The 26,560-nt window shown below is 34.4% G+C and overlaps 1 protein-coding gene and 1 pseudogene across 1 annotated transcript; one reads left to right on the forward strand and one right to left on the reverse strand.

Annotated features, from left to right (window-relative positions):
- Positions 1 to 324: 324 nt before the first annotated feature.
- Positions 325 to 3,937, reverse strand: LOC107886020 (D-xylose-proton symporter-like 3, chloroplastic; annotated as a pseudogene).
- Positions 3,938 to 23,322: 19,385 nt separating this feature from the next.
- On the forward strand, positions 23,323 to 25,344 carry LOC107949971 (probable protein phosphatase 2C 24). The gene is made up of 3 exons (XM_041108024.1): positions 23,323 to 24,073; positions 24,182 to 24,487; positions 24,760 to 25,344. The coding sequence occupies exons 1-3, from the start codon at positions 23,597 to 23,599 to the stop codon at positions 25,225 to 25,227; spliced, it is 1,251 nt and encodes a 416-aa protein (XP_040963958.1). The 5' UTR covers positions 23,323 to 23,596; the 3' UTR covers positions 25,228 to 25,344.
- Positions 25,345 to 26,560: the final 1,216 nt, after the last annotated feature.

Here is a 26,560-nt window from a genome sequence, read left to right on the forward strand (position 1 = left end):
CTATAAACAGCAACTCAGAGACGTTAAACTCAACGCTTGTTACAATATCGTTTCAAAGAGTTGGTTATTCTTTCTTTATTTCTTTCTGTAGGTATTAGGATGTTTGGTAGTTGGTTCCAACTCATAAACCACTTCACTATTTTCAACCATGTTTCCTCGAAAGAAAAAAAATGCTATAAACAGCAACTCAGAGACGTTAAACTCAACGCTTGTTACAATATCGTTTCAAAGAGTTGGTTATTCTTTCTTTATTTCTTTCTGTAGGTATTAGGATGTTTGGTAGCTATGTAAAGAAGCAAAACCTCACTCATAATAATGGTGCAATGCAGGGAAAAGCCAAGTTGAATTTATTTATATAAGCTTTGGACCAACCGAAACAGTATCTATATGTACGTTGAGAGTGGTGACTAGAGTGTACAAGTATCTTAAAGGGTAGTCTTACAAATCCCACAATAGAGCGTACCGTCTTCACTGATATGTTGACCAACGGTAGGGATCATGGAGCTTTTCACTTCAAGATCTTGGATTCAATCTCTTCCAAACTCAAACCTTTAGTCTCCGGGACGTAGAGGGCCACAAACAAAAGTGATATCAGAGCAATACCACCAAAAAGAAGGAAAAGATTTTCTGCCCCTAGCAGCTCCTGCAGAATCACAAACAGTGAAGTGGAATTCAAAGCATGAAAAATGATATTAAAAGAAAAGCAACTTTGAAAGAAGTAGACTGTTTGAGTATTGAACTGATACCTTCAATGGTGAGAATGCAAAGGTGACTATAGCATTTGAACCAAAGTTAGTGAGAACTGCAAGGCTAATCCCTTTCCCTCTTGTTCTCAGAGGGAAAATTTCAGACACCATCAGCCAACTGATAGGCCCAAAAGATATCTGCAGCACCATTTATGGGGTAAACTTGTCAGATTAACTCAATCTCAACAACAAGGAAAGCATATGAACAAATATTAGCTCACTTCTCAATCTGATTTTTTTTTTAAAAAAAAATTCCATGGTACTCTCTCTCTGATTGACTATTGGGGTTTTTTTCCCGATTTCGATGTGTTGAAGATGTATGGTTCATTTAATATATATAAGACTTTAGGAGTAAATGAAAACAAAAGTAAGATCTCTTGTCCTAGAAGGTCTCCCAGAAACACTATCAACAAGTAAACAAAAAAATTACTGGCCTGATAGCAACCGACATAGAGAAGTAGAGCAGCTACAGCAACATAAGGGAATTCTCCAAGAAATTTGTAATAAGCACAGAGCAGAAACAAGGAAAGAGCCTGCAGTGCAACGAGTTCATAAAGGAAAATAAGAACTTGCATAAAAACTAGGGCATCCAACAGCTGAAACAGTTAAAACAGAACCGAGGGGTATAGGTTACATACAATCCCACCAACACCTCCAATCAGCAAAGGCCTTCTACCAAGATCATCAACTTTTGCAACAGCTATCCAAGTCATCAGTAACTACAGGAACATATATACCAAACAGTACTTAATCAGCATTGGAAAGAAGATAACATAATAAACCATGATTTAGAGGTTAAATATCAACAACTATGAAGAATTACCTTGAACAAACCTACAACAACAGAAAGGCGGGTAGCATCAGCAGCTGCAGAGAATCCAGCACTCTGCAGAAACAATTTTACAGATGCTATTATACAGTTCGCCTAATTTACATTACATGACATGATTCATTTCAAAAACACAAGAAAAAAGTGGGAAAAAAAATTCAATTATCAATTACCTGTAGAATTGGACCAGCATAATACAAAACACTTGGTTGGCCAGTTATCTGTCATAATCAGGTTGTAAATAAATCCTTAAAACATAAAATTCTGCATTCTTAGTATTCTCTCCTTTTATCATTATATTAGCAAAAAGAAACAGAATTGTTTACTAACAAATGAATAAACAGTAAGTTCAGCAAGGAGGAAGAGATACCTGTTGAAAAAGGACTAAACCTCCACCAATTATGAAGGCTTTCAAACTTGGCCCCTGAAATACCTCCAAGATATTTCCTTAAGATTCCTGTTCCATATAGGCAGACTTCACTGAGATTAGGGTATCTTCTATTTGTTTCTCAGATGCTGCATCACCCGGAGCCCGACCCCGAAGTTTGCTTAGGGCAAGGATGGCCTTCTCTTTGAGTTCTTGTAAAGACCCTTTACCTTGAACCGCTCTGAGAATTAACCAACGTGGTGATGGTGGGAGACTCCACATTCCTAGTCCCATCAATAATGCGACTGGGGCACTACACCCATACATGTATCGCCATCCCCCAACAGCATTGATTTGGAAGCTTCCCACAAAATACCCCAACTACAGATGAATCTATACTTCAGCTCAGCTTATTTACAAAGAAATAATGTGCATAGTAATACCGCATCTTAAAAACCTTACCAAAATTCCCAGAACTATAAATAGTTCCTTTAGAGATATTAGTGTACCACGTATCTGAGACGGGCAAGTTTCTGCTATGTAGAGCGGAGCCCCATGCATGGCCTGTCAAATAGCATCCAAGCAAGTTGTTACAAATAAGCGCGTCATAATAAATCTACAAGAAATATCGGCAATTGGTTTTGCGAAGCTCACTAATCCAATACCCAGGCCATACAGTAGCCGTCCTACTAAGAGAACACTAAGGCCTGGAGCAAAAGCAGTCAGCACACCACCAAGCACATATAGTAAAGCAGCAATGAGGAGTTCCCTCCTCCTTCCTACATGCAGAAATAGAAATTATTTGTTAAGACAGATTCATATGTATAATCTCCAAGTATGATGAAGAAGTTGAATGATGTACCTAGGGAATCTGCAATTGGATAGACAAGGAGGGAACCGAGAAGGGCCCCATAAAGCGAGCCACTGACCTGCACTCAAGATATCACATATTACAGAAAGAAAAAGAACTGCAAATGTCCTCAAATGATGCATCAATTTTCCAAGTATCACCAAGAAATCATACCACTAGACCCAGCTGAATAGCTGAGAGATTGAACCAAGTAGTTCCACTAAGCTCAGGTGACTGACATTATCAACATAAGACATTAAATACAATAATAATATTTTCCAGTATAGTTAATGCTAACCAGGCATTAAATGGCAAGTTAATTGGATAAGGCTACAAGAAAAACCGTTAATCTGTTGAAGCACCTGCAAAGAGATTGTAGCACCAGAGGTGGCACCAATGTCATAGCCAAATAATAACCCTCCCAGAGCTGGAAACAAAAATCTGATTGCAATAATCAAAATTAAGTCGTGTCACTAAATGAACACTAATTTAGAACCTTTGAGGAGACTTCATGGTAATATGGTCTACACTTCATTGTTCTCTCTTTAAAATTTCGATCATAAACAAATAATAAAATAAAATACAGCAATTGAAACCCAAAAAATAAAGGGGAAATAGAAAACTACCCAGTCAAGGAAAAGGTCAAAGAAACACAGGATAGAGCAGAAGACAAGATAAAAACGTACGGAAAAATCACTGAAGACCAAGAAAAAGGCTCTTGGTAAGCTGAGTCAGGTAAAAGTGACTCTGCTTCTTCTCCTGAAGAATAACCACTCTGGGCAGCAACCTAAATAAATAATAATAATAATAATAAATTCCATGATTTCGAAACAACCAGAGTTGAAAATACATCTTAATTGTCGATATCTTACATGGGATCCGGGTTTCTGCCTAGAAAACAGCGATGGGCTTGAAAAAATGTTGATCTTGGTGTAATCTTTGGATTGAGAGAAAAAGAGCTTTGGAGAAAGTCTTGGCTTTTTAATGAAGGAACATAAAGGGAGAGAGTAAGGTCTCTTTGGTTGATGTGAGTGTGAGAGTTCAAAGTTCAACAGAGGCTGAGTAGTGGCACTGCAAGCCATTGAAAGAGAAAAAAAAAAAAAGAAGAGAAAAATCTGACGGTTGGCAGGAAATTTTCCCGCTTTTATCTTCTTCCTGTTTTAGTTTTAGTTTTTATTTTTTTACGTTTCATTATTTGATTTTTATTTAATTTTCCATATGAGTGGATTTGATCCTCCGTCCAATAATTGAACTTCCCTTCAACGTTTGCCTTAAAATGAAAGTCAAATAGAGCATTAGTGACTAAACTATAACTAAAGTTTTTGTTTCGGTTACGTAACTAAAAAAAGTTATAAATTAATTACTAAACTATTCAAAAGTTTTCATTTAAGTCAGTAAACTATTCAAAAATATTCATTAAAGTCACTGAGTTGTTAAATTTTTTTTAAAGTTCTGCCAACTAGTTTCAAGTGATGATTCGACAATTGGTACGGTAGATTAGTACCCATTGACAAATAGAAGAACATATCTTATATCTAAGCCGATCTAACGGTCACTGTTAGAGATTAGAGAAAAAAGTTATTTAAATTTTGGTTCGTAAATTTATGATGTCCAAAGTTATTTCATGAAAAAAATAAACTATAGAAAAGAAGGGAAAAAGAGAACTTTCGATTGGTGTAGGTAATACGAACAGAGAAAACCGTATAACATCAATTTTAATAACCTCACTTAAATAAAAATTTTTGAATAGTTTAGTGATCAAATTATCAATTTTTTAGTTAATGACCAAAACAAAAATTTATCCATAATTTAGTGACTAACGGTGTAGATTACCCTTTTCTTTATGAATGACCTTTAATTTACTCAAATTCCTTACAAAAAAAAGATGACGAGTTTACTATTAAAAAAGACAAAAAGCAAAATAAGTAATAACTAGTTAAAAAAGGATGGCGAGGATATAATGAGTAGAAAAAGGGCAGGAGAACAAGTGACAATAAGGACCAAACCTCAGCCATCAAGACTTAAATTAGGTTCATCTTGGTTCATTCGGTCGAATTTTTTAAAATTTTTATTAGTTTTTACTAATTTAGTTGGATTTCTAGTTTTTCATATTGCGTTGAAGTTTTCGAATTTGGGTTATGTTGATAAAACAATTTTTTGTTTCAAGGTGAAAAGCAAAGTGCATCTCACCTGGGAGCAGGAAAGAGATCCGATGAGAGGAGCCATTCTCATCAAAATAATATGAACTATATTGATAAACAACAAAAAGTGGAAATGTCGCCAATGGCACTTGAAAAGCTTGATCATAATAACCATGGTTTGGATTCAGGTTCTGAAGGAAGTGATAAGCACAGAACTAAGCATAAGGAGAAGAGAAAGCATAAAAGGCGTGAAGTTACGTCAGATGACGATTCTAGTTATGATTCTGAAATTGAGGATAGGAAAGAAGCTAAGAGGAGGAAGGAAGAAAAAAGACTAAGAAAGGAGGAGAAGCGTAGATGTTGTGAGGAGTGAAGTCGCAAAAGAGAAGAGTGGCGTGCGGAGAAGCTGAAAATGAAAGGGCAAGATGATGATGGTGAGGTGGAAAGTCTCATCCAAGTTTTGATGAAGAGGCAGAGACTAAGCAGAAGAAGCTTGAAATTGAGCTAAGGAAAAGGGCACTTGAATCACTCAAAGCAAAGAAGGGCATCACTGGCTGAAGCTATTGTGTTTAGGACACTAAAATGTTATTTCATCTTTGTTATTGTTGAGTAGATATTTGTATTTTTAAAGTTTGATTGGACTTATTTTTCAAGTGCAGTGTCTTTATATTTATTATGGCTTAATGTAGTTTGTGTTTACCGCTGGCAACTTGATTGGATAAATGAGGATTTCTTGAGCTATTCTCTTGAGTACAACTTTATGCTGACCTTGTTGGGTATGGGTCCCACTATGTGGGAAACCCATATTTTCTGGCACAAATGTTTTGCCTTCCTTTTTCTTTTGGTTTTGTCAAAAGCCAATTTTTTGGCTTATTAACGGGTGTTGGGCAGAAATTTTTCTGCAGAGAGCTAAAGAAAAAATAGAGAGAAAGAGAATAGAAAAAATCAGATTTTCAAGCTTGGTGCAGCAGTGATCAACTCTTCGATCGAAGGTCCATCCGTGGTTCGATTGAGCTGATTTTTGGACAGCAGCTAGGTGATAAGGTGTTCTTGACTTTGTACGGTCGGATTTTTCATCCGAGTCTTGTAGCGTCGGAAATACCCATTTTTCAGCAGCTACGTTTTTGGTGATGTTCTCTCATTTTTCTCTCTTTTGCTAAAGATTACATGTTGTTAGCCTTGTCGGAGTTGAATGCTTGTTGTAGGCTTGATATTGTGATCTTGTAGTTGAACATTTGATGATAGTGGAGCTCTTTATCGGACTCTAAAGTCCCGTGGTTTTTACCTTTAATTTAGAGGGGTTTTCCACGTAAAAATATCGGTGTCTCTATTTATTTTTGTTGTGGTTGCATTAGTTGATTTGTGGTTGATTAAGGTTGCTAGAGAACATATCTTGTGCTATTGTGCTTGCCATAATTTTTACAGGAGTTATAAGGAGAGAAAGAACACCGGTTGTGCTTTCGCTTTGTTTCGGTTGTTCGGTTTCTTCCCAACAAACTGGTACCAGAGCTTGGTTATTTTGTCAGATAATTATGGAAATTAATACGAGCAAGATGATTATGTTGAATGGCACAAATTATCAACTTTGGCGGAATAAAATGAAGGACTTGTTGTTTGTGAAGGCTTTGCATCTTCCGGTCTTTACTACTCAAAAACCCGATTCGAAAAGTGATGAAGAATGGGAATTTGAGCATCAACAAGTGTGTGGCTTTATTCGGCAATTTGTTGAAGAAAATGTTTACAATCACATTGATCAGGAGACACATGCTCGAACATTGTGGGAGAAGCTTGAAAGCTTGTATGCTTCGAGGTCGGGCAATAACAAGTTATTTTTGCTGAAGAAAATGATGGCGCTGAAATATAAAGAAGGAATGTCTATAGTTGACCATGTTAGTGAATTTCAGAGTATGATGAATCAGTTGCTTGGTATGGGTGTCAAATTTGATGACGAGATTTTAGGACTTTGGTTGCTTGCTACTCTACCAGACTCTTGGGAGACCTTTCGAGTCTCACTCATTAATTCTGCCCCACAGGGTATTATTACTTTGAATTTGGCTAAGAGTGGTGTGTTGAATGAAGAGGTTAGAAGAAGATCTCAGGGTTCTACATCACAGTCCGAGGTGTTGGTTATCGAGAACAGGGGGAGAAACAGAGACAAAGATGGAAAGGGTAGAGATAAAAGCCGAAGCAAGTCAAGATCGAGATACAAGAATCTTGAGTGTCATCATTGTGGTAAGAAAGGTCATATCAAGAAATATTGCTTCAAGTGGAAGAAAGAGAACAAAGGTGGTGGTGATAAACACGACCGGAATGACGATGAAAAATCCGAGCGTGTTGCTACTGTTACTCGTGAAGATTTGTTAGTTATTTGTGATCAGAATTTGGTCAACCTAGCATGCGACGAGACTAGTTGGGTGATTGATACTGGTGCATCACTTCATGTCACGTCGAGGAAGGAATTCTTCACATCTTATACTCCTGGTGATTTTGGGGTATTGAAGATGGGTAATGATGGTTTGGTTTCGGTTATTGGTATGGGAGATGTTAGCTTGGTAAGTAACAATGGAACAAAGTTAACTCTCAAGGATGTCAGACATGCACCGGATGTCCGTTTGAATTTGATTTCTGCAGGAAAGCTTGATGATGAGGGATTCTGTAACACCTTCAGTGAAGGGCAGTGGAAGCTGACTAAAGGCTCCTTAGTTGTGGCTCGAGGAAAGAAGAACTCAAATTTGTACTTGATGCAAGCTTTGACTTCTCGAGAGACGGTGAATGTGACACTGAATGACAACTCAACTGAGTTGTGGCATAAACGACTCAGTCACATGAGTGAGAAGGGGCTTAGCTGTTTAGCGAAGAAGAATCAACTTTCGGGTTTAAAGAATGCTACACTGAAGAATTGTGCTCATTGTCTAGCAGGAAAGCAGAAAAGAGTTTCATTTAGAAGCCATCCTCCTCATAGGAAATCAGAGTTGCTAGAGTTGGTCCATTCAGATGTTTGTGGTCCGATAAAAGTAAGATCACATGGTGGTGCACTTTACTTTGTGACTTTCATTGATGATTGTTCAAGAAAGCTATGGGTTTACACTTTGAAGTCTAAAAATCAAGTCTTTGAGGTGTTTAAACAGTTTCAAGCATCAGTTGAAAGGGAAACTGGGAAGAAGTTGAAGTGCATTCGTACTGATAATGGTGGCGAGTACACAGGGTCGTTTCATGAGTATTGTCTGCGACAGGGAATCAGACATCAGAGAACACCACCAAAGACTCCACAGTTAAATGGGTTAGCTGAAAGAATGAACCGAACATTGATTGAGAGAGTCAGATGTTTGTTGTCAGATGCAAAGTTACCAAGATCGTTTTGGGCTGAAGCTTTGAATACAGTGACACATGTGATAAATCTGTCTCCTAGTGTTCCTTTGAAAGGTGATGTGCCAGATAGAGTTTGGTTTGGTAAAGACGTGTCATATGATCACCTACGTGTGTTCGGTTGTAAAGCATTTGTTCATGTTCCAAAGGATGAAAGATCCAAGTTGGATGCCAAGGCTCGACAATGCATTTTTATTGGTTATGGTCTAGATGGTGAGTTTGGTTATAGACTCTATGATCCAGTTCAGAAGAAACTCGTGAGAAGCAGAGATGTTGTCTTCATTGAGGATCAGACCATTGATGACATTGATAAGACGGAGAAAGTGGATTCACAAGGTAGTGGTGACTTGATCGATGTGAATCCGGTTCCCCTAGACTCTTCACCAGATCCTATCCAGGATGTTGTGCATGGTGATGTTAGTGGTGACCATCAGACTATAGGTGACTTTGATACTCCCATGGATGATGTTGTGAATGATCAACAACAAGCACCTATAGCTCCACCAGCAGTTCCACTTCGAAGGTCTTCCAGAGACCGACGATCTTCTGTCAGGTATTCTCCTGATGAATATGTTCTTTTGACTGACGGGGGAGAACCTGAATGTTATGAAGAGGCTATGGAGAGTGAATGCAAAGATCAGTGGGTTGAAGCGATGAAAGGCGAACTTCAATCATTGCATGAGAACCATACTTTTGAATTGGTGAAACTGCCTAAGGGCAAAAGAGCTTTGAAGAATCGGTGGGTTTACAGGTTGAAGCAAGAAGAGAAGTCTTCATCTCCACGATACAAAGCTAGATTGGTCGTCAAGGGTTATACTCAGAAAAAGGGGGTTGATTTTGAAGAAATATTTTCTCCGGTTGTGAAGATGTCCTCTATCAGAACTATACTGAGTTTGGCAGCTTGTTATGACCTAGAGGTTGAACAAATGGATGTGAAAACTGCTTTTCTTCATGGTGACTTGGAAGAAGAGCTTTACATGGAGCAGCCAGAGGGTTTTGTTGCACAAGGGAAAGAGGACTATGTGTGCAGATTGAAGAAGAGCTTGTATGGTTTGAAGCAAGCTCCAAGGCAATGGTACAAGAAGTTTGAGTCTGTTATGGGGGAGCAAGGCTACAAGAAGACTACTTCTGATCATTGTGTGTTTGTTAAGAGATTCTCTGGTGATGATTTTATTATTCTTTTGCTCTATGTTGATGATATGCTTATTGTTGGTCAGAATGCTTCTAGAATTGAGAAGTTGAAACAAGAGTTGAGTAAATCATTTGCAATGAAGGATTTGGGGCCAGCAAAGCAAATTCTTGGCATAAGACTGACACGTGATAGAAAGGCCAAGAAATTATGGTTATCACAAGAGAGGTACATTGAGAAAGTACTTCAAAGGTTTAGTATGGACAAAGCTAAAGCGGTGAATACTCCCTTTGCTATGCACTTTAGATTGAGTGTTAAGCATAGTCCTTCCACAGAAAAGGAGAAGGAAGAGATGCAGAAAATTCCTTACTCTTCAGCCGTGGGTAGTTTGATGTACGCAATGGTTTGCACGAGACCAGACTTGGCTTATGCCGTTGGTACAGTTAGTCGGTTTCTTTCTAATCCAGGCAGAGAGCATTGGAATGCAGTGAAGTGGATTATGAGATATCTTCGTGGCACTTCCAACATGAAACTTTGTTTCGGCAATGAGAAACCTGTTCTTGTTGGGTATACAGATTCAGACATGGCCGGAGACATTGACTCGAGGAGATCTACTTCAGGTTACTTAATCACTTATGCAGGGGGAGCTGTGGCATGGCAATCGAGACTGCAAAAGTGTGTTGCATTGTCCACCACCGAATCAGAGTTCATTGCAGCAACCGAAGCGTGTAAGGAGATGCTTTGGATGAAGAAGTTTGTGCATGAGCTTGGTTTTACTCAGGAGAAGTATGTCCTGTACTGTGATAGCCAGAGTGCTATTCATCTTGGTAAGAACTCAACTTTTCATGCTAGATCTAAGCATATTGATGTGAGGTACCATTGGATACGAGATGTTCTTGAAGCTAAGCTGTTAGAGCTTGAGAAGATACACACTAATGATAATGGTGCTGATATGTTGACGAAGGCCTTACCAAGAGGAAAATTTGAAGCATGTTGTTTGACCTCCGGTATGGAGGCATTCCCCACATAGTTGGAGGGGGAGATTTGTTGGGTATGGGTCCCACTATGTGGGAAACCCATATTTTCTGGCACAAATGTTTTGCCTTCCTTTTTCTTTTGGTTTTGTCAAAAGCCAATTTTTTGGCTTATTAACGGGTGTTGGGCAGAAATTTTTCTGCAGAGAGCTAAAGAAAAAATAGAGAGAAAGAGAATAGAAAAAATCAGATTTTCAAGCTTGGTGCAGCAGTGATCAACTCTTCGATCGAAGGTCCATTCGTGGTTCGATTGAGCTGATTTTTGGACAGCAGCTAGGTGATAAGGTGTTCTTGACTTTGTACGGTCGGATTTTTCATCCGAGTCTTGTAGCGTCGGAAATACCCATTTTTCAGCAGCTACGTTTTTGGTGATGTTCTCTCATTTTTCTCTCTTTTGCTAAAGATTACATGTTGTTAGCCTTGTCGGAGTTGAATGCTTGTTGTAGGCTTGATATTGTGATCTTGTAGTTGAACATTTGATGATAGTGGAGCTCTTTATCGGACTCTAAAGTCCCGTGGTTTTTACCTTTAATTTAGAGGGGTTTTCCACGTAAAAATATCGGTGTCTCTATTTATTTTTGTTGTGGTTGCATTAGTTGATTTGTGGTTGATTAAGGTTGCTAGAGAACATATCTTGTGCTATTGTGCTTGCCATAATTTTTACAGGAGTTATAAGGAGAGAAAGAACACCGGTTGTGCTTTCGCTTTGTTTCGGTTGTTCGGTTTCTTCCCAACAGACCTTGCTGCTAGATTTCTGGTAATAACTGTCGTCCCACAACTGGGAATTTATTTTCTCAATTTTAGTCTTGTGGGTGTGAATTGTGAAGGCATGATTCTGCCTTTGATTGATATTTGCAGTTGACATATTTGGTTTTTGACATGAGTTTGACTTATGCCTGTGGTTGAAGATTAAGCAGGTCTAAGTTCAAATAGTTTGTTTATTTAGATAAACATTATATTAAGGATTTGCTTGGTAGGAAGGATGAGAAACTTATTAATTTAATGGTTAAGGTTCATGGTAGGGAACTAATTATTAATATTAACCATTAGATTGATAAGTTTTGTCCTTCCTACCAAGCAAGGACTTGGTCTTTTCTTATGTGTTAATGTGAGATTTCAGAATCAGCTTTTGGGGCTTAGATGAATTTTCATTTTTGTTTTTTTCAACTAGATGACTTGGTTGAGCAGGCCATGTGCAGATCTCTACTTTGAACTTCAATTCAGGTGCGGAGTTTTCATTCTTTTTATAGGCTTAGGAGAATAAATCAGCCTAGAGATTAATTTTCCTTTTGTATTGTACTACACCTACTCTCTCACTTTGTTTGGTGAACACCTATGGCCCTTTGTTTGATTAATTTTTTTTTTTAAGGCTTGGATAAGTTTTGTCATTTTACATAATGGGGTTGTAGGGAGAACAAGATATTAATTCGAATAGTTGGTGAGTTTGAATCATCTCAAGTCGATGTGAGATCAAGTCAGTAGGAGAGTAGAAGCTCACGAACCATGATGACTTTCATTTTTAAGAACTAATCATGAAATGTTAACAAAATAAAACAACAATAAAAGAATAAAAATCTGCGGATTCTATGCTTATTATCGATGTCCACAAAAAATTACGGTTTGTTCGTTTATGATTCGAACCAATATACACATATACATTCATGATTATTATACGAATTGGCTCATATGAGGCAAGTATTCTAGTAGTCTCAAGAATCCGTTTATATTTTAAGTAAGGTAAGATGAAACGTCGTGAATCAATTGGATATGATGATAGTAAAACCGATGTATAATTGGAACGTTTGGTTATCCTAGTTTCGGGTGGAGTCAGATATAGTTATTATGCCATAGAATTAGATTTGTGTACAGGTTTATACCTCGGTATTTACCGATGAGGCGTGGAGCGCATATTTTCTGCGGACATCCAATGAGGTACGAATCACATTTTACTTTAGTTATATCGATGAGACACGCAGAGCACAATATTTACTTCGGACATTCTGACGAGACATTAGGTGCCGGATTAGTGTGATGGTTGGATGATTCGTGAATCCGATCTTGAGTCCATATTCGGTCAATAGGGATTATATAACATGAAGTGTTATTTTAAGTTTTTTTTAATAGTTATATTATTAAACAATGAACTAATCGGATTGGTAGTTAAACTAATTGAATCGATCTAATTGGAATTCAATGATTTGATTGATTCAACCACTGGTCCAATTTTGAAAATATTAATTTTCATTTTATTTATTAAAATGTGTAATAAACTCTTCTAACGTGACTATATGTAAATTTTTCTATATTGAATTAGTATTTATATTATTGGAAGTCTTGTATTGAGCACTTACAAAGGTGACTAATTGAGATGCCATCGAGTTAAACGGTCGTTGTACCCTCGTAAAAGTGTGAGTGAAGATGCAGATGCCATTTATAGCATTGATCCCATTCCATCCATCCTCTTTCCTTTGGGAAAAGGTAAAAAGATATTTTTATTTAATATTTAGAGCGTATTTCAAGACTTAAGTTATCAATATTTATAATGCACTTTATAAATATATATATTATAAACTAATTTGTATCGTACCCTTTTATTATCGAGAGTTTACACATATCTATATTGGTACAAATAAGTACGCAAATGAAGAGGTAAGTGCTTAACTATTTGTATTTAATATAATTATTTGTATTTTCTACTGATTTCATATCAGAGAGAGGAGATTTAAGACTTAGTATCGAGGATCGTACCCCAGGTGGCATACATCTTAGAGAGGGCATACATCTCGATTATGTGGTGCCATACTATCGAGTGGCAATATAATGACCGGATATTGCACTAGTTTGGCATGTGGCAATCGATCCCACAAGAGTTAATAAACATACACTTCAAAATGAAAATTTGAAAAATGGAATCCAGAAAGAAAATGGACCGTTAAACGTAGACAATATATTATAGATTAGGACAAGCATCATTAATAGGTCTTCATTCATCACTTAATCCATTGGTATCATCTCCAAATGGAAAGAGTAGTTATTAAATGTAAAGAGTAACCATTAAATTTGACATCAACGAACATGAGTATAAGAGTCATTAAATGTAAAGAGTAACCATTAAATTTGACATCAACGAACATGAGTATAAGGGTATATACATGTTTTCAAAGAACATGTAGAACAATCAATCTAGTGGATCCACCTATTGAGAATATGTTGGTAAAATTCAGTTTAGAAATCAATTTTGTTATATAATAAAAAATTAAAGTTCTTTTTAAAATTAAGTAGTTGTGTTGTTTATAACAAATTTTTTTTTTACTAAATTTATACCTATATTTAGAAATAAGCTGTTTTGTTGTAGTGTTTTACTAACATGATTTTCTCTGTTATTCTCAAACCATCGGCTTGCTTAGAGTGTAAGCTCTAATTTAAGAATCGAAAAATATCTTACTAAAATTTGACAAAGTAACAACACTTAGTGATGTATGTTTGACTTAGCTTATAGTCTCTATTTATAGAGAATATCACAAGAGTCTTTATTGAACAAGAAATGACCAAATAATAATATTTTAATGAAAAAAATGTAGTCTTACTAGGACTAAACGAGATGGGTAACACCACCTCCTATTAAGAATAGTATTTGTCGCCCATCATGTACTAATTGTACCTCTTAGATTGAATTTTATTTGGGAATAATTATATTTGTTATTTGAATCATCATATATATGTTTCTATTTTTACACTTTGATACTCAATTTAAAGCATCCTCCAATGAGAAACATACGAAGGAAAACATTGTATAGTGATATTTAAATTGATATATAATATTATAAACAAATGTCGAGTGAAATAGTGAAACACATTACATTTTAAATGGGAGGCATAAATTTAAATTTTAAAAATGACATTATTAAAAAATACAACTATGAATCCTAAATATAAACAGTAAAACGAATATGAATTATAAAATACTGATATTAAAAATTTTTCAAATTATAAAAACATGTCATATTTTTTTAATTGAAGAAATAAATCTCTGTCCGGATTAAATGTGATTGCGACACGTTCCATTTTGCTGAAATTTAAAGAAAAAGAGACATCCTTATCTCATCCGAATTATGAAATCAATTTTTCCTAAAAGAAATACGAGACAGGTGGCGGAAAGGGGTAAAAGAATTTAGATTTTTGTATATTTCTTAAATTGTAATTTTAATTCTTTACTATTCAAATTTTTAAAATTTAATTAATTTGAGTTAATATATTTATAAAATACGAAAAATTAATTATTGAATTAATTCCAATAAATACTTAATAAATAAATAAATAAAAGCAACTAAAAATAAATAAAAGAAGCCGCTTTTAGGGAAGAGCACATGCGTGTGAGGTAAAGTTCCCCTCTGACTGGAGTTTAAAGTGAATTAGAGCACGTATGCGGAGGACACATAGTTAGAGAAGACACGTGGTGGATTTCAAAGTAAAGAGATATGAGGTCAGTGCTAGATATGACTTTTATTTAGTGGGAAGTGAGCACTACGTCACTCTCCCATTTTGGTATTACATTTCTAAATATCCAGCTATTCATCCCTTTTCTTTCGATAAAAATATTCAGTGTGAAAATAAATTTAGATAAAAAATTATTTTTTATTTTTTTATAAAATACTTATAATTATCTATAATTTCTCTAATTTAGTTTTTAAATAAGAAAATAATATATTTCAGTATGCTCAAACTTATATCTTATTGTATTTATTATAATACTGATGTTAACTAAATTAAAATTTCGTCCGTAAATCTAGATCATTTTAAATTTTGTTAAATAATATCATTAAAGTTGAATATATATATAATATATAAAAATATATTAAATAAAATGTATATAATTATTAAATATTAAATAAAATGGTTATATATTTTTTAAAGCATGAAAGAATTTATATATTTATTTTATAAATACGAATAAACTTAAATAAAATTTGAATATTATATTGATGAGGATTGAACTTGAACAATTATGTGAAATATAATAATACTATATAATGTTGGAATATTTTCAAATATTTATAGTGTTTTAATAACTATAAATGAATAGGTGTAATTAATCAAAAGATTATATTATTTAATTTTTAAAAAAAGAATTATAACTATCTAAATAATATTATTTGAATAGTTATAATTAAATGAATAATTATTCGTTTATTTTAAAGACATTATTATTCAGAAAGACACCTATTGGTGAAAGATGTCTCTACGAAGAGACATGAAAATTTTTATAAATAAGAATGAGATTTCATTTGGAAATCATACCAACAAATTCTAATATTCTTTCTTTCCTTCCTTCATTTTCTAATATTATTAGATTAATTTATAAAGTATTACTGCAGAAATCCTTTATAGAAATTGAGTTTCTTGTCATACATTGCTCAGTGTGTGGTGGGTTATTCTCGTCAGTTCAAAACGCAAATAGTCATTGGCTTCATTGTATCCTCGATGTTAATTTGCTTGGAACTCGTTTGCACATCAAAGATAGGTGGGGCGAATATAACCTTAAAGATAGTGATTTGATACACGCTTTGGAGCCTTATCCTATTTCTTTTTCTATTCAAATTATGTTCGTGTGTTTGAGATTTTCCTTACTGAAAATTTGTACTAACTTATAAAAATCTGATCTAAACCTAACTCGAGTGAACTATGAAAACATCTAATAAAGAGTTATGAATTTCGGTTCATATATTGGTGTTTTAAATATATTTTAATTTGGATAAAACAATATTTAGTCTCTAATTTGGATTAAGTCAGATAATTTTATCTTTTTTAACATTGTTAAAAAAATAACGTGACACTTTGAGAATTATATTAATTTAAAAAAATTAAAAATTAAAAATATATATAGAAATTTATAAAAGAATATATAAATATATAAAATTGAGAAACGTTATAATTAGACTTTCTATGGGTATGGTTTAGAATTGTGTAGGACTGCGACATTTTGATTGTTTTTTACTTGGTTTGCTTCGTCGGTTGGTTTTCAATATATTACTTGTTTAATATTAAAAACTAAAGGTAACAGTATTAGGTAACCTGTTAAAATGTGTAAATTAATGCTTTCTTATCTATTAAATAACGACGTAGGTCTAAACTATAACTAAAATGTTATTTAGTAATTTTAAAAGATTAAATTATTTTTAAAAAAAATTATAAATAAAATATTTCAAAAAATACAGAATATATATGTACAAAAATCTAAAAAGTTATAAAAAAAATTTAAATTTTTTTTTAATCAAACCTTCATGTTGAAACCCAAAAACTATGGTCTTTTTACAAGTCTTTCTTCCCTATACTATAAAACCTAAAAAAAATAAAAAATAAAAAAAATTCCATGCTTGATTGAACCCATAAATAAAATAAAATATTGATTGAAGAAAAAAAATTTAACTCAAAGTTTTGATTACTCGCTTTCAAATTTTTGATCCTTTTGTAACGTTCAGTTTCATCTTCATCACCCGTGCTTTCAACTAAAAGGTACATAAAAATTATCTAATGTTTACTTCCTTCTACTCTAGTAAATATTCATTTTCCCATCTCTTATCCTTTCGTATCTCTTGATAGTATATAATCACCGTTATAAAATTTTAATTACTCATTTTCGCATCCCTTAGCTGTTACAAACTTTCTCATTTAAATATCTTATTGTTTAATTGTGACAGCCCTAATTTGGCCCTAGTTGGAAAGTGGTTTCGGGATCACAAAACCGAGTCACAGAAATAATTAAATGTTATACTCTGTGTTTATTATATGTGAAAGTGCATGTATGAAAATTTCATGCTTTGATTTTGTCATTTGAGAGTAAAATTATGAAATAGGACCTATGTGAAAATTTCTGAAAATGTTATAGGCCAAATTGTAGTGGGCAAATAATTTGTAGTGTAAAATGGGAGGATTTGCATGTCAAACTCCCCATTTTATGTGTAGTGGCCGGCCATGATGTTGGTGGGAAGCAACATGTGCATTAGATAATAATAATTTAAGACATGAAGTTATGGTACTAATTGATATGTGTCATTTTATGTCATAAAATAAAGACTAAAAATAACAAAATGATGGAAGGGAAAAGTTTGTCCATCCTTGTTCATGGTAGCCGAAAATAGAAGAGAAAGGAGAGGAAAAGAGCTCTTGAATGTTCAGTCACTTGGGGAAGAAAATCCAAGGTGAGTTCATGGTGATTTGCTTCTATTTTGATGTTCATGGGTTTTTCTTGTTTCTACCTTAACCCATGAAGCATATTTTTTATTTTTGGTTGTGTTGTGAGCATTCGGTCATGAATGGAAATGAGAGAAATGGTTGTTGTTTCATGTTCTTTTGATAAAAAATGGAGAATAGATAAAGTTGAGCCAAGCAAATGAGCATGCATGTGCCTTAGATGCTAAGGGGGGGAAATCAGCTAACATGTTGTGTGTATTATGGCCGAATGTGAACTTGGATAATATTGAGTAATGTTGTGCTTTAAAATGATGAAAGGAAGATTATGCTTAAGTGAAGTTATAGGTATGTGATGATTGATTTGTGATATGCATGTTTAAATAACATGCATGCAAGGTATGTGTGAAAGAGTGAATTGGTAATAAATCTGCTTGGGACAGCAGTAGTAACGTGATTTTGGAAAATCACCATAAATTGTGGGAGATAAGTTAGAAGCTGAATAAATTATGTAATTAAAGCTTAATGAGTCTAGTTTCTTATAAAAGAAACCGTGTAAGCAAAAGAATTTCCGATGATGAGATATTTGAAGTGATGTGGGACAGGGTAAGAATGACTTCTAGATCCTCTGTTCTGTTTTTATAAAATCATTATAAATTGTAAAAAAATGGTTATAAGATGAAGCTTATATGCTTAGACTCCTTAATGAGTCTAGTTTCAAATGAAATAAACGAGAACATATTTTGAATTCTGTACAATGAGAAATTTGATTCGTAGTGAAGAGTGGTCAGATTAGCCAAGCAGTGAAATAAGGGAAACTTTAAGAAAAATCTGGTATTGATTGGCCAAACCAAAAATCTTGATAATTTTATGGGTAAAAGATATATGGGTCTATTTTCAGATAAAATTAATGGCACTTGATTTGGAGTTTCGTAGCTCCATTTATAAATGATTTAGTGACTGTTGCTCAGGAAGACAGCTTGCAGTGAAATTATGATTATGTGGTAAACATAGACAAAAATTTGTTAATGAGTTGCTTATTGATTTCTTATAAGCTTACTATGATCAGTAGGTGTGAAAGTTGAATATATGTATTATATTTTGAAAGTGATGCTTGAATAGTCGAATAATGACTAATTTAAAATCTTTAAATTTTAAGCTCAAGAGCATAGAGGGGCAAATTCGGATAAGAGAAAAGAGAAAGTAATCGAATAGCCGTTGTAATCGTTCGGCAACATTCGAGGTAAGCTCTTAAGTGTTTAAGCTTGATTTCTTTTTATATGCCCAAGAGTTAAATTAATATGGTAAAGGGAATGTAAATTTTTTTTAGTTAATGTGCCGAATATGTAATGATTTAAGGTTATAAGCCGATTATGGCTATTATGCTTAAGTTGAATTGGATTTGGAAATTTGATGCACTAAATGAGTGTTACAATGAATAAACTATGCCGTATATGTACTGGTGGAGATATCACGATTTGTGATTATTAAATACTTAAAGGAAACCATGATGTGTATAAAATTATTATTATTAGTCCTTTGTGGTAGCCGAATATGGCTTGGCACTAAAGTGATTAAATGTGAACTTCAATGAGGTAAACCATTAAAAGTGTGGTGCTATAAGACTATGGCCTAATACGATATGTGGATTCGTTCCGTAAAGTAAATTATTCAGGTATGCGATATGTACTTAGGCATGTTAAATTGATTGGAATTGAATCATGAATGTGAATTGAGAAGCATAGGTAAAAATACCTATGACATATATGTGAGTAAGGGTAAAACCATCGTAAATTATCAATAAGGATGGGCTATGTGTGGAACCATCTTATAATTGCTAATTTGAAAGGTTGTGTGCGAATCAGTGAGCAATATGTATATATTAGATGAATCGTGACCTTTTGGTTCTACTTGAACTAAGTTGCGCGATAAATAATTTATGCATATGACTTATAGTCGAATGGTCACTATGGGTTAAGTTTGAATGGTGAAATGGAAATGTGATATGTTGAATGAGATGTGTTAATATATGATTAAAGATGCATGATATTTGATGTGTATCCGGGCTTAAAGACCCGCAGGCTTCGTGCTGGTAAAATATCCGGGCTTAAAGACCCGCAGGCTTCGTGCTGGTAAAATATCTGGGTTAAATCTCGCAGGCTTCGTGCTGGTGATGTATATTCAGGCCTTCGTGCCTAGCAGGCTTCGTGCCTAGCAGGCTTCGTGCCGGTGATGTGTATTCGGGCCTTCGTGCCTAGCAGGCTTCGTGCCGGTGATGTGTATTCGGGCCTTCGTGCCTAGCAGGCTTCGTGCCGGTGATGTGTACTCGGGCCTTCGTGCCTAGCAGGCTTCGTGCCGGTGATGTGTACTCGGGCCTTCGTGCCTAGCAGGCTTCGTGCCGGTGATGTGTACTCGGGCCTTCGTGCCTAGCAGGCTTCGTGTCGGTGATGTGTACTCGGGCCTTCGTGTCTAGCAGGCTTCGTACTGGTGATGTGTATTCGGACCTTCGTGCCTAGCAGGCTTCGTGCCGATGATGTGTATTCAGGCCTTCGTGCCTAGCAGGCTTCGTGCCGGTGATGTATATTCGGGCCTTCGTGCCTAGCAGGCTTCGTGCCGGTGATGTGTATTCGGGCCTTCGTGCCTAGCAGGCTTCGTACCGGTGATGTGTTTTCGAGCCTTCGTGCCTAGCAAGCTTCGTGCCGGTGATGTGTATTCGGGCCTTCGTGCCTAGCAGGCGTAATGCCGGTGAAATGATATGTTATTTGAATTCGGTGTTCCTTGTAAGATAAGGGTTTAACCGAATGTTAAAGATGAAATGATAGTGTATAGTATCATGCTTATATGGCCTAATGGCAAGTATAACATGTTGGTAAATATGCAATATGCCTTTATAATCGAATGATAAGTTTGAAATGAATGTGAGTGAAATGTTATGCATAAGTTATCAAATGTTAAGTGTGAAAATGAGATGAAAGAAAAGTATTTGAGATGTATAATTATATACGTTCGAATGATGTTAGTACTCAATTGATATGAATATGTTATATGGAACTTGTTGATTTGATTATTCGGGCTTTTGAGCTTAACAGACTATAATATCGGTAAGATACTATTCGGGCTTTCGAGCCTAGCAAGCTATAAAGCCGGTGAAATGATATCGGGCCTCGAGCCTAGTAGGCGAAATGCCGGTGATTTGAGAAAAGCCTATGACTAAGGTACCTCGTGCTAGATTGTCAAATGAATACATTTAATACGTAAAGTGGGCCAGGTACGCAGTATGTACTCAGATGTGAGTTTGATTTGAAGTGAATCATAAGTGAGTAATGTGATACGTACGTGAATAAATGTTAAAACTATACCTATGATCATGATACACTTGGTCAGGGTGTGAAAGTATGTGAGGGTATTTGATTTAAATATGTTATATGAATTCAGATTAAGTGTGATAAGAATGCTGAACGTACATTATGTGCTTGTGTATATTCGGCCAGATGGCAATATCCCTAGAATTTGGCCTCTTAAGAAATTAAATAATCGAAGTATAATTGCGTTTATTTGTTTGCATTGCTTAAGACTTACTAAGCTTATGAAAGCTTACTCCGTTGTTACATTTCTTTGTTTTATAGATTGTTGACTTCAGTTACCTGCTCGGGTTGGAGTTCGCCAGAGATATTATCACACTGTCGAGCTCACGTTATCGGTGTAAGTAAATCCTAGTATTTCGAGTCTATGGCATGTATAGGGTTTTAATATTTTGGACCTCGTCAGCTCATATATGGGATAGATTGCATGTGAAAAGAAAAGTTTTAAATTGATTGAAATTTTTCAGCATGGTTTTTGTGTGATTGATTGAGTTTAAGCCGGGTAACACCTCGAACCCTGTTCCGGTGAAGGATACGGGCGAGGGGTGTTACATTAATACCCTAAGAACCTTTAATCTTTAAGTTACTGGATTTAACAACTTCTAGGTTTTGAATTTTGAATATAAATTTTTGAGTTCTGAACAATAACTCTATAATTTTCGAAATTTTAGAAAATAATGTTTTAAATTTATGAAAATAAATAAAAGATAAAAAGTGGAATTATAGTTTAAAATAAAACCCCAAAGTTATCATCACGTCTTCAGAGGTGGAGAAGTAGCAAAATGAGCTCATTGTTTTCATCTTCTTTTTCGTAGTATAAGAGATGAAAATTGAAAGATTTTGTTTACCGTAAATGTTTTGTTTTTTTTTTGTTTGATTATATTTCAATGGTAATAAAACCGTGATTTTATTAAAATGGGTATTTTTAGAATTGCATTAGATAACATCTTTGACGAGTAAGGTTTGTGTCTCATTGCGTTAGATAGTTTTCATTAAATTGAGAATTTTATTAAAAATGGAAATATTTTCCCATTATTCAAAGAGAGCTAAATTTTTCAAAAATAAAAAATAAAAACATCATGGTTCATCAAAAAAGAGCTTATTTGAATGTAAGTTTGGCTTTAATAAATTTGGGTTTGATTTTGTTTTAACATAATTTTTAATATTTTTCATAATTTATATTTATATTTAATATATTTTTAGAATTATTATTAAGGGAAAAATTTTACAATGAAAATGCTATTTTAATAGTAACTTAGGGACCAAATTAATAATTAACCATTTAAATTAACATTTTATTACACTATTTAACAGATAAAATTTAATGAATGGGCTAATTTGCACGTTTCGAAACGTAAAAGAGCTAATTTTCCTATTTTTCAGTAGAAATGCCAAAATGCAATCCAACCCTAAATACGGAGGCTTTCCTAAAACTTTTACCAAAATTAAAATTATTAAAAATTTATAATTAAATTTAAATCTATATACCTGTATATAAAAGCCATTGTTGACACGTTAGTCTGCGTCCACGTAATTTTTCTTTACATTTTTTAAAAATGATTAAATTCTAGTTTTGGTCCCCTGTGATACCAACCTTTAATATCTAATCTTTGTACTTAAATTTCTAACATAATTTAGTCTTTATATTTTTATAATGTTATTAAATTTCCAAATAGTTAATATGATTATTGAACAAAAAAATAGCTAATATGATTAATTTTTTGTTTAAAATATTACATGATTATATATAATTTAAACGACTTGAGTCTCATAGAGTGACTAATGGCTTCTCATTTCTTTTAGATTTGTGATCTTTTCTTTTTCTTTTTCTTTTTTTTTATGTTATAAGACGATTGTAAAATTTCAATTTTAGTCCTTAAACTATACTAGAACTTGAGATTTAATCTATTTACTTTAAATTTTCGATATCAATTGATTCCTCTATTTTTATAATATCATTAGTAAGTTTAAATAGTTAATATTATTAATTATTTCAATTAAATTAATCACGTCAATTTCTCTTGAGAATACTATTAAAATCCAAAAAAATATTTTTTTTAAAAAATAAGTATAAATATAAAATTATATGTGATGTATATTTGTTTGTATGTACAAGATTCAACAAGAATTAATAGAAAAGTGCATTATATATTATATAAAAATACATAAATTATAAAATGGAAATAGAAAATATAAAATATAAAAAATACATTATATCTAAAAAAAATAAAACCTTACATTGCATATTAATCCAAAAAGGGTAATTATACAACGCATTTACTAACCACTTGTTACAAATAGACTGATGCTACCTGCTGTTTGGTCTGCCCGTATCAGTGACGGGCAATCTGCCCGTAGTCATCCGGAAAAGACTAAAGAGCCTTCATATTTAAAAGCCTTCCATCTCTAGAGCGCGCGAACATTCTTTTTCATTTCACTTTCGAATTCGATTTCGCATTGAATTTTTTTTCCTTTAAAAGAAAGCGTTACTAAAAGAAAATATTGTAGCTTTAATCACAAGTTCAAGAGCTTCACTTATTACCGGAAATTTTTTATGGTAATAATCGAGTGGTTTTAGTCGTTGATGGCGGAGATCTATCGCGGAGTGATGAACGAAGGTGAAGCATCATCAACAGGTTGTAAACCGAGTTCACGTGCAACAACCTCGAGACGTAGGATGAAGATCAGACGGATCAAATTCGTGGACGTGACTCCATCGGAGGCTGAGAACGGCCGTAAACGCCACAAGTTTCAGGTATACGCGGCCTCATTTTCTCTAGACCGTGAAAACAGAGAAGGTAATTCTATATCCGATGAAGGGGAAAAACAGACAGTAATACATAAAAAATTCAAATCGAAAACGAGGGGAACTCCCTCGCTTTTGATGCCTGTCATCGATTCAGAGATGTATCCTAAATTTGGCGCCGCTTCGGTTTGTGGAAGGCGGAGAGACATGGAAGACGCCGTCGCTATTCGCCCTTCGTTTCACCGCCAAGGACAGGATTCTGCCGACTTTGGCTTCCACTATTTTGGCGTCTACGATGGCCACGGTTGTTCTCATGTAGGAGTCCTAAAATTTTGAAAATAGAATAATTATCGGTTATTTCTCTTCCTTTTATGAAGAAACTGAACCTTGTTTTTGACGGTTTTGGTGGTTATTATTTGTTAGGTGGCGACGAGGTGCAGAGAGCGGTTACATGAGCTGGTCAAAGAAGAGCTGGAATGCGAGCAACAATGGAAAAGTGCGATGGAGCGTAGCTTCAAGCGCATGGATAACGAAGTCATCAAGTGGAACGAGAGCGTCGTCGGAGCTAATTGCCGATGCGAGTTACAGTCTCCGGAGTGCGACGCTGTTGGCTCCACCGCAGTCGTCTCTATCGTTACGTCCGATAAAATCGTCGTTGCAAACTGCGGTGATTCTAGAGCCGTTTTATGTCGTAAAGGCAAGCCAGTTCCGTTATCGTCTGACCACAAGGTAATTTAACACTTCGTAGCTAATTTTATTTCGTTCAGAGGAAGAAATACTATGATCGGTTATAGTCTGTTTGTTTTCCGAGAAAATGTTCATTTTATTTTATCATGATTTTCTCCCAATCATCTTTTATTATTAATCGCGTATTATATTCATGCATATCATGTGAAAACGATGAGATATCCGAATCCGACGGTTGGGATTCGCTTGAGACCTAAAATTTGAAATTATACATATCGATACGATTTATTTATTTCTTGTCAAATATGCAACAGCCGGATCGACCGGATAAGCTAGACCGGATTCAAGAAGCCGGCGGTCGGGTCATTTACTGGGATGGCCCTCGAGTCCTCGGAGTCCTAGCAATGTCCAGATCCATAGGTGATACCTACTTGAAACCTTACGTGAGCTGTGAACCGGAGGTTACAGTAACTGATCGGACGGTAGACGACGAATGTTTGATAATAGCGAGTGACGGTTTATGGGATGTAGTGTCGAATGATACTGCATGCAGGGTGGCGCGTATGTGTTTGAGGGGAAAGGTCGACGTACACGCGCCGCCATGTTTGGTGAAAGGGATGGAAGGGGAGGTGGTAGTAGGTTCAACGAAAGGAGGGGAAGGGGGAGAGATCTCGGACAAGGCATGCAGTGACGCGTCGTTATTGCTGACGAAGCTGGCATTGGCGAGGCATAGTACCGATAATGTAAGCGTGGTCGTGGTGGATCTAAAGAGAGCCACGTAGACATTTGAAGTTTCAAAAGATTTTTTCTCCCTCAACACTTCTCTGAAAATGTAAGAGATCGTGGTTTAATTTTATTGGTCAAAATATATGTCGGTTTTAGATTTTAAAGTTTTTTTACTTGAACTGTTAACAATATATATATTTTTTATTTTTATTTAAATGTGTTAATCTAATTGATAATATTTTTCGTAAACAATGAGATTAAAAATTTTAAATAAAACAAAAAATTAAAATTAAAATTAAAATTTTATTTTATTTTATTTTATTTTTAAAGACGGATAATTTATTTATTTTTTATATGAATTATAATAATAAAATAAAATTTTATATAATAAAAATAAATAGAACGATTTTAACTCAAATTACAATTAAAGTGGTAAACACTATTATGTTATTACATGGAATTTATTTTATTTTATTATTTTAAGATTTAATAAAAAAATAATGAACAACTTTTTGAAGTTTACATTTTATTTCTTTTAATTCTAATATCTTGCACCATATTTCTAGTTCAAGTTCTGAGCAATCACAAACCAAACGTAAAAAATACTAAAAGGAAATATATTTTAACTAATTATATGTTAAGCCCCTTTTGAACGATGAAAAGAGAATCAGAGAGTGATGTAAATGGTAAAATTGAAAAATAAAATGTTTTTATAATTTTGTAAATTATAATTTTTTTTATTATGTATTTAAATTCATTTTTGGTCAAAAGTGAGTGGTAATTAGATTTTGATTCTATCATTTTTAGTTCAATACCTTTAAAAAGAATTCCTAACCAATTATAGTAGGCTACAACTCAATTAAATATTAAATGAATTAATATTTTAATAATCTCTCTTTCACCCTCCCCTCTCTCTTCCCCATTTCTAGTTACTTTCAAATTCCTCCATTTTTATCCCCACTCTCTCTCCAATCTCCCGTCTCCATTTTCACCTCTCTCTCCCCCTTTTATTCTCCTCGAGGTTTCTTGTTTCACTCCGAAATTAGGACAGAGAATTGATGGATTATCCAATCCGAAATTGCATCAGATGATTAATGGAGTCCTGTGAGAACAATTTTCCTAATAGCTACCAGCTAACTGTGAGATGGAGCTGCACGTTGTGGGTGAAATGTTTGCAATGAAATAAGCCTTGTTTTCAAAAGGAGATGCCAAATCTTGTTTCACCTGTGAAATTATGCTTCCAAACAAACTTGTCGACACCTTCAAAGAGCAAAATAAAAAACAAAAAAATAAAACTACGAGTTGTCAATTCCTTAAGCCATTCATCTCCTAATCATTAACGAATTAGATAATGATCCCATATTTTATGTATGGTATGGAAATTATTTT

The sequence above is a fragment of the Gossypium hirsutum genome, chromosome A03, assembly GCF_007990345.1.
Source record: "Gossypium hirsutum isolate 1008001.06 chromosome A03, Gossypium_hirsutum_v2.1, whole genome shotgun sequence".
Lineage (NCBI taxonomy): Eukaryota > Viridiplantae > Streptophyta > Magnoliopsida > Malvales > Malvaceae > Gossypium > Gossypium hirsutum.

Excerpts from the sequence above, each read along its gene's own strand:
- LOC107949971 (XM_041108024.1), top strand. The coding sequence starts at position 23,597 with ATGGCGGAGATCTATCGCGGAGTGATGAACGAAGGTGAAGCATCATCA. Across the intron at positions 24,074-24,181 it reads ATGGCCACGGTTGTTCTCAT|GTGGCGACGAGGTGCAGAGA; the intron begins GTAGGAGTCCTA and ends ATTATTTGTTAG. Across the intron at positions 24,488-24,759 it reads CGTTATCGTCTGACCACAAG|CCGGATCGACCGGATAAGCT; the intron begins GTAATTTAACAC and ends AATATGCAACAG.